This window comes from Trichechus manatus, unplaced genomic scaffold (assembly GCF_000243295.1).
Source record: "Trichechus manatus latirostris isolate Lorelei unplaced genomic scaffold, TriManLat1.0 scaffold00015, whole genome shotgun sequence".
NCBI classification, from domain to species: Eukaryota; Metazoa; Chordata; class Mammalia; order Sirenia; family Trichechidae; genus Trichechus; species Trichechus manatus.
This window is the reverse complement of record NW_004443951.1, coordinates 9,516,079-9,525,495: the sequence shown is the minus strand read 5'-3', so window position 1 is coordinate 9,525,495 and position 9,417 is coordinate 9,516,079. Positions and strand designations below refer to the sequence as shown.

General features: G+C 40.0%; 1 protein-coding gene across 2 annotated transcripts in view; it reads right to left on the bottom strand.

The window, feature by feature from the left end:
* EFCAB14 (EF-hand calcium binding domain 14) overlaps positions 1 to 9,417 on the bottom strand; it is a 52,245-nt gene that overhangs the window by 4,194 nt on the left and 38,634 nt on the right. For both annotated transcript variants that reach the window (XM_004371775.2, XM_023727103.1), the window contains 2 exons: positions 4,409 to 4,520; positions 3,235 to 3,360 (listed from right to left, as the gene is read on the bottom strand). In XM_004371775.2, the coding sequence (XP_004371832.1) occupies positions 3,235 to 3,360; positions 4,409 to 4,520 (238 nt within the window). The remainder of the gene's footprint in view (positions 1 to 3,234; positions 3,361 to 4,408; positions 4,521 to 9,417) is intronic.

The window sequence follows — 9,417 nt, the reverse complement described above, 5'->3', positions numbered from 1 at the left end:
TTAAGCCAACAGGATTGGAGAATTTCTATCAATGGTCTCTTCTGGTATTTTCTCAAGGGCTCCATAAAACACTTAGGAGAGCTGATTATTTATAAAGCATTTTAAAAGGATTTGATTGTGTCTCCACAGAATGTCTTAGTAGAAGATTTAGTCTGTAATACTAGAAGGTCAATGTGGCTTCTGTTTCTTTAAACATCTTCTCAAATTCCTTTCTTCCTTTACTCAATTCCACACCTAGATTCAGTCAGCCTCCTGCTGTTTTGCTATTCAGAAAGAATGGAACTGGCCCAAACCTCAAGGAAACAGTTGCAGCACAAGTTTCAGTCCATCAAGGAGTTCTTGTAGACAAGCTTCTGAATGTGGTACCAGTTTCACTCCTAAGCTATCCCAGCAACACAGCTAATAGAACCTCAAAAGCTCTCCGAAAGCCAGAAAAGCAGATGGGATGCTTGTTCCCAATGCCTGCAACCCAGTGGCTAGCTGGAAAATGGTTTTTTAAAATTTACTTACTCATTTGTTTGTTTGAGTGCGTGTTTATTTATTTATTGGTGGTGTGAGTTTATACAATACATTATGCACTTGGTAGCAAAATTAAAATAAAAATCTGATTACTGCTTCCAAAAAAAAAAAAAAAACCCACTGCCGTCAATTTCAACTCAGAGACCCCACAGGACAGAGCAGAACTGCCCCATAGGGTTTCCAAGGCTGTAAATCTTTACAGACGCAGACAGCCACATCTTTCTCCCGTGGAGCGGCTGGTGGGTTTGAACTGTTGACCTTCCGGTTAGCAGCTGAGCGCTTAACCACTGCGTGACCAGGGCTCCTATGATTACTGCTTCAGGTCATTTTAAAAGTGTAGTCATTCAAAAGTGTGTAACGCTTATGTTAGGGACCAAAGTACAAAATGTTAAGACAGTTATTTCTTAATCTGTTCTAACAGTTTTTCTCCCATTCAATCTCATCAATTCTTGGAAAGTAGAAGGAAGCAATACTCAATACTCACCCTCCTCCCCAGGAAACACAAAGAAAAAAAATCACACTATGGAAAAAAAGTAATTACATTTAAATGGCTATATAAATTTAAGTCTTTAATCATCAATTGTTGCCTATAGATAAATTCAAGCCAGATTCAAAAGAGGACGTGGAACCAGGGATATCATTGGTGATGTAAGATGGATCCTAGCTGAAAGCAGAGAATACCAGAAAGGTGTTTACCTGTGTTTTATCGACTATGCAAAGGCATTTGACTGTGTGGATCATAACAAATTATGGGTACCATTGCAAAAAATTCGAATTCCAGAACACTTGCCTGTGCTCATGAGGAACCTGTACATAGATCAAGAGGCAGTCGTTCGAACAGAATAAAGCGATACTGAGTGGTTTAAAGTCAGGAAAGGTGTGCATCAGGGCTGCATCCTTTCACCATACCTAGTCAATCTATGTGCTGAGCAAATAATCTGAGAAGCTAGACTATACGAAGAACGCGGCATCAGGATTGGAGGAAGACTAATTAACAACCTGTGATATGCAGACGACAAAACCATGCTTGCTGAAAGTAAAGAGGACTTGAAGCACTTAATGATGAAGATCAAAGACCACACCTTCAGTATGGATTACACCTCAACATAAAGAAAACAAAAATCCTCACAATTGGACCAATAAGCAACATCATGATAAACGGGGAAAGGATTGAAGTTGTCACAAGGATTTCACTTTACTTGGATCAACAATCAACACCCATGGAAGCAGCAGTCAAGAAATCAAACGATGCATTACATTGGGCAAATCTGCTGCAAAAAACCTCGTTAAAGTGTTGAAAAGCAAAGATGTCACCTTTAAGTCTAAGGTGTGCCTGACCCAAGCCATGGTGTTTTCAATTGCCTCATATGCATGTGAAAGCTGGATGATGAATAAGGAAGACTGAAGAATTGACACCTTTGAATTGTGTTGGAGAAGAATATTGAACATACCACGGGCTGCCGAAAGAATGACAAATCTGTCTTGGAAGAAGTACAACCAAAATGCTCCTTAGACGCAAGGATGGCGAGACTATGTCTCAGATACTTTGGACATGTTATCAGGAGGGATCAGTCCCTGGAGAAGGACATCGTGCTTGGTAAAGTACAGGGTCAGCAAAAAAGAGAAAGACCCTCAATGAGATGGATTGACAGAGTGGCTGTAATAATGGGCTCAAGTACAATAAGAACTGTGAGGATGGCGCAGGACTGAGCAGTGTTTCGTTCTGTTGTACATGGGGTGGCTACGAGTTGGAACCGACTTGATGGCACCTAACAACAGCAACAACATAGAGAACTCATTTATTCACTTAACAAATATTCCTGTGTGCCAGGCACTGTGCTAGGGGTTGGGAGTATTATAATGAACAAGAAATAGTCCTTGCCCATAAGAAGTTAAATTTTATATCTCCCCAGGATACAGACATGTACTAAGAAGGGACAAAAACAAAATATTACAAGTGCACACAGGAAGAACCTAATCTAGTCCTTGGAGGTAAAGATATGTTTCTTGGAGGAATGGTATCTAAGCTGAGGTGAAGAGCCAGGCAAAGGGGGTGGGCAAGAATGGGGTGATTTGCCAGGTAGTTAGCAAATGCAAAATAGGGAGGCTCTACACATTACAATGAGGGAAAGAACACACACTCCTGGAAACAAGGCAAACCCACTTTCTGTGAATCACACCCTTCCCACTAATGTTCATCTTGCTGATTTTTCAGCAAAAGGGCCCCTCATTTTTGGACAGCCCTGACGAACAGGGTCAATGTTTATCTTGCTAATCTCACAGTACTGTGTTTGCCTGTATGCCTTCCCCACTAGACTGTAATATCCTTGAGGAAAGTGAGACCATATCTTATGCTGTATTTTTATTGCTTAGCAGTGGCTCTAATTACACACTTAGTGAACGAATGAAGACTTGAAAAACATTATCAGAGAGGCAATATAGTGTACTGATTAAAAGTGCAAGCTTTGGTGTCAGGCTGCCTCAGTTTGAATTCTACCTTGACCAAATATTTGCTTCGTGAATTTAGGCAGTCTGCCAATCAGTAACATGGGTAAGGATATTTATGTTCATAGGATTGTTATAAGGATTGTATATTTAATGCAAATAAAGAACTCAATAAATGGTAGGTATAATTTTTTTTACACGTTAAAAAACATTAAAAAGTTATTATTACTTTGAACATTTCCTCTACTACCCCATAGGATAACAATTTACCGTTAATGCTTGAAATTCCTGGTAGGGAGATAGGTCTTAGCTGGGCAGCTTTCTCAATTTGGTCTCCAAGAGACTGTGAAAATTTTGGCAATGCTGATGGCTCTGATGTAAAACTCTGTACTTGCTCTGTAACAAAAACACATGGTTTTAGTATTGTGGAATCTGATACCAAATTAAGCTAATATTATAGGTCACCTTTCAGGGCATTTGCATAGGCACTTAACTAGTTTAAGAGAAATAGCTGCAAATTAAATAGCATAGTGACTATGTGAAGTTAAAGGCTTGGATTGAGGTATGTTTTGTGGCAAGTGAAGATAAATCAGTATTATGTTAGGTTTGAAGCAGCAGTCCCACTGGAAGATCTTATAGTATATTTAAGGGTTTAAGCTGTAAGTGAGAACAACATAGTGGTTGGATATGAAAGATCTTTTTAACATCCTAGGAGCCTTGTTATAAGCCAGGTCATGGGTATGTGCCACTAGCCAAGCTGGTGCTGAAAGAATGATTCCATAGGATTATCTAGTACAATGTTAGGGTAAGGCCTCCCACAGTAGTTCTATCTCCCACTCAAAAGATAATTCAAGAGAGGTTGCATTGCTTTTCCCAAAATGAACGATAGTTGGTGGTGGGGGGAGGGGGGGTGTCAAAAAGCCAACATAGTCCAGCATCTTGGTTATATCCTCATAGGGCCTAAAAGAGTAGAGGCTGAGGCATCTGCTAGTATTGATTAGGTATGTCCCTACCTAATCATTGAGTCCTTCCAACTCAATGATCCCATTATTATTTGTTAGAGATTTTCAGAAGGACCAACATTTATTTTTAAGTAATTCTTATGCACTTACAGAAATGAAGACGCCTATAAACAACATTTAGGGCTGGTTTGATAAACCCTATGACAGTAACATTTTTGCCTATAATTGGATGCAGACAGCATGGAGAAGTCTATTTCCAGCTAAACATTACCCATTTTTCCCTTAATAGACTGGAGTACAAATCATGTACAAAATGGGCTTTTTCTAAATGAAAGCAAAGTGTAATCAGCTTCATCTCGGTGCGCTCAGGCAACATTCATGTGACTCGATCAGTACTGATGGAACACCTCTGCCCTCTCCCTGTGTGGGAGGCAAGCTACCCAAGCCTGCATGAAATATTCAGAAGTCAGCCCTGCTCTCACCTTTATTGGCAGTCTCTGGAGGCCTGTTGCTCTCAGGTTTGTTTGTGAGAGCACTGATCAGCAGCAGTTTTTCTTTTAGCTTGGATACCTGAGAATCTGAAATATCTTCTTTCTGCCAAAAACAAAGGTCACAGGAGATTTAAGGTGGAAGTAAGAACTTATCTGACTCCTCACTATCTTCCCAGAGCCTATTTAGCATGTAGTGCTTGACCCCTAGCAGGCAGGTTCTCTATAAAGGCAATGACGGAAAGAATTGACAAACACTAGAGACATCTTTGGTACTCAGTGTTGATGAGAGAGGGCCTCGCTGGATTTGAGGCTAGACCATTAAAGGAACATTATGCCACAGATGATCTGACTCATTGTGAATGTTCAGCTGATGGGGGAAGGTATGCATATGTCAGCAGTAAAGAAAATGTACCCTTGCTTAGGTGCCTATGTGACATCCATTTCCTAAATGAGTAGGATATCATTTTCTAGGAGCTATTTCATACTAACTAAATAACTTTCCTCAATATCTTATTTCACTTTTGGACTAGACTACCAGATCACTTTAAGGTGATAAACCTTAAGGAAAAAAAAAAGCAACTGAACAAAAATAAACCACAAGTATCACCCCAATTGTCCCTCTTTCCCCCTATGGTGATGATTCAACTGGTGGCAGGAACTGTAAAGAATATAAAGAAGAGACTGCAATATTTCCAATTCGAAGTCTTACTTGCTTATCTATCTATATATATTTTAAGTTTCCCCCCCATACACTCTGCTAGATGGATTTAGAGTGGCATATAAAAATACATTTAATTATAAGAAGAGAGAAGTCTGGTTTCTATGAGGCCACTGTAACAGCTTAGGCTAGTGGGAAATGTCCTGATCCTATCTTTAATTAGAACACAACTCAATATACATTTCTTTTATGCAATATGTGTTTATTTCTTTCTCTCCTATCTTTATTTCTACCTTAATACTTACTGTAAGGAGCGCTGGTGGCACAGTGGTTAAAGTGTTTGACTGTTAACTGAAAGATCAGGGGTTTGAAACCACCAGTGGATTGCATTTAGTTTACTTAGGGAGCTAAATATGGACACATGTAAGTAACTAAAATGCGGTAGGGTGTGACAAATATCATGTAGATGATTCAGATATTAAATGCTTGAAGAAATAATGGTAAGGAGAAATTGCAGCTGGTTAGGATGCTTACATGAGGTAGGACAAAGGGACTAAAACATCAAGATGACAGTTAAAAACACAAAGTGTCTGAGTAAAATCAGGAAATTTAGGCAAAAATGTGTACTGGCTGTTTTGTTCTGATAATTACTGTTAAAATCTGAACCGTTGACTTCTGGGCAACATGGCACTACAGACAGAAGCACCACGCCATCCCTCCACAGCAAAGATCCAAAAAACTAAGGCAAACAGAGATATACGTCAGTTCTGGAACACTAAGCATCAAATGAAGAGATAAAGAAACTCAGCCAAGCACTGAATGGAATAAGAAAATGACAAGAGAACAGAGAGCGAGGAGAGATACATGCAAACGTCCCCTATCAGCCAATGCAGAACGGATTTGCCATCTTAGACTCCTATCGGCGATTGACGAACAGGGAGTACAGGAAAGCAGCTTCACAGAGCTCCCAGCAGGAGACAGAAAAACCAGTAACCAGCAATATACGCTTTCCCACCCCCTACCCTTCTTTACTCCCACTGGCCTCCTCTGCTTCCTGCAGCACAGTCTCTTGGTCGGGAGGCACCAGCTTGAGCCCTGTACTGCTTGGATTCCACCTGTCCACACTAGCCAGCTCCTGGAGTGCCATTTGTTGCTGGTGTTGCCCTTTTCTGCTTCTTTGGGTTTCTTCCATACCTCTCACCACTTCCCCCTCCTTTCTCTAAAATACCTGGCTCCGTGTGCCATCTTTGCTTCTTCTTGAAAGGCTATGAAATGCCACTTGACCATGGAATGGCTTCCCAGCCCATGCTGTCATGCTGGTGGGAGTCCTGGGGCTATGGTTTGTTTGTTTTCTTTTTCTTTTCTCGGATTGGGAGCCCCTTCTAGGAGGGCTGTACTGTGTGGCTTGAGAGCTACTTCCCCAGTCTGAGCAGCTGTGCAATCGGATCCCTGGGGACATTTTTTCTTTGTTTTCGTTTTCTTTTTTCTCTTTCTTCATTTCTCGGTCTCTTGTCTCTCTATAATTAGCTTCTCTTCTTGTCTCCTGAATACCTGGCGCTGTATGAAACCTCTACCCCTTCTAGCCAGGCTGTATTTCGCGGCCTGGGAGCCACTTCCCCAGCTGTCACAGCTGTACCAGTGGGATCCCTGGGAGCTTTTCTTTTTTCTCCCCTTATTTTTATTTACCGTTTTTCTTTCATACTTTTTCTCCATTTCTTGGTTTCTCATCTCCCCACTCAAACGGCAAGCTCCCTTAGCACTTTTTTGTTTGTTTGTTTTTGGCCCGTTTCTCTCACTCCTTCTCCTCTTTCCCATACCCATCTTAGCTCCACACATCAGAATCTCCCCCCTCCTTCCTACCTACCTGCACTGTGTGCTGAACATCACACCCCTGAGCAGCACAGGCACGGCCTACTGGAACCTGCCTTGCACTGATTCCCAGCCAGCCCTAGTACGTGCCACAAACAACCCATTCCAGCAACTCCCCTTCAGCTGGACCTGTCCTGCTGCTGCACCATAGCTGAGCGACTGACCCTGCCCATTGGACGAGATGAAAAGCATCATGTCCACAGATGAGCAAACAACAAAGCATGCACAGCCTGCCTGCTCAGATATAACCATATAAAACAAAAAAGCAGAACAAAACAAACAAATCTACAATCAATAAATGAGGAAAATAACTATGGAATGTCCCAAACACAGCAGACAATATCAAAACATATAAAAAAAAAATGGGATAGGATGTTTCCAGTAGATGTCCAAAATAAAACACCAGATGACTTCCCAGTAGAAGACAAGGCACTAGAACTACTTGACAGGGAATTCAAATCTCTAATATTCAGAGCTATCCAAGAGTTGAAGCAAAAAGCAGACAAAAATGAGCAAAAAATAAGACAAACTCATGGAAAAGGCAGACAAATTCATGGAAAATACAGATGAAAAAAGAAAGAATTCAGGAAAATAATACAGGAACAAAATGCCAAAATAAATTCACAACTAGAAATCATAAAAAGACAACAATTAGAAATCCAAAATAAACACAAGACTTCAGAAATGGACAGTGTCATAGAAGGGCTGAGAAGGTTTGATGTGATAGGAGACAGGATCAGCAAAATTGAAGACAAACACTTGGATAAACTTTGTTTGAGAAAAAATCAGAAAAAAGAACAAAGAAAAATAAAGAAACCCTGAGAATGATGTGGGATACAATCAAAAGCAAAAATCTGCGAGTGATCGGAGTTCCAGAACAGGGAGGAAACAGAAAACACAGAGAGGATCACTGAAGAACTGCTGACAGAAAACTTCCCCAGTATCATGAAAGATGAAAAGCTGACCGACCAAGCTCAACAAACCAAGCTCAACAAACCCCATATAGGATAGACCTAAAAAGAAAATCATCAAGGCATATCATAATCACACTTGCTAAAACCAAAGACAAAGAAAGAAACCTGAAAGCAGCTCAAGAAAAACGAAAAGTCACATACAGAGGAGAAACAATAAGACTAGGCTCAGATTATCTGGCAGAAACATGCAGGCAAAAAGACAATGGGATGACATACACAAAACTTGAAAGAAAAGAATTGCCAGCCAAGAATAATATATCCTGTAAAACTCTCATTCAAATCTGATGGTGAAATTAGGACACTTCCAGATAAACAGAAATTAAGGGACTATGCAAAAACCAAACCAAACATACAAGAATTATTAAAGGGAGTCCTTCGGTCTGAGAACAAGCAACATCAGACCACAGGCTGAATCTACGATGCAAGATCGTACCAACCAGATACCAACCTAGGAAATGAACTCTCAAGGACTATCCAAAAACGAAAGAATTATAAGAGGGAACTAGAGAAGTTAATCTGTAAATGACAACAACGTCAGAACAATAAAAGAGGAAATAAACAGTGTAGGTATAGAACCTTCTAACGGAGGGGAAGGTAAGGTGATACCAAGTAATAATAGACTGCTTCAAACCTAAGAAGATAAGGGTAAATTTCAAGGTAACCACAAAGAAAGTTAACTTACTCATCAAAATAAAGCAGAAAAACGTAATAAAGTCTCAGTAAAAACAAAATCTACAAGAACAAAAGAAATGGAAAAAAAAAACCAAAACAAAAGGAATTCAGCACAGTAAAGTATGAGGAACAAAGAAAACGCCAGCACCACAAAAAAAAAGCACTACAAAATGACAGCAATAAACTCACACCTATCAATAATTACACTGAATGTAAATGGCCTAAAGGCACCCATAAAGAGACAGAGAGTGACAGAATGGATAAAAAACAGGATCCATCAATATGCTGTCTACAACAGACACACCTTAGAAACAGACGTAAATTTATTAAAAATCAAAGGATGGAAAAAATATATCAAGCAAACAGCTACCAAAAAAGAGCAGCACTGGCAATACTAATCTCAGATAACATAACTTTAAAACAAAATCGACCATAAAAGACAAAGAAGGGCATTATATCATGATTAAAGCAACGATCCAGCATAAAGACATAACCACAATAAACATCTACACACCCAATGACAGAGCACCAAAATACATAAAACAAACTTAACAGCACTGAAATGAGAAACTGACAGTAGGAGACTTCAATGCACCACTCTCGGTAAAGGACAGAACATCTAGAAAGAACTCAACAAAGATACAGAAGACCTAAAGGGCACAATCAGCCAACTTGACCTCATAGACATATATAGAACACTCCACCCAACAGCTGCAAAGTACACATTCTTTTCCAGTGCACATGGAACATTCTCCAGAATAGACCACATCTCAGGCCACAGAGCAACCCTCAACAGAATCCAAAACACTGAGATAATACAAAGTATC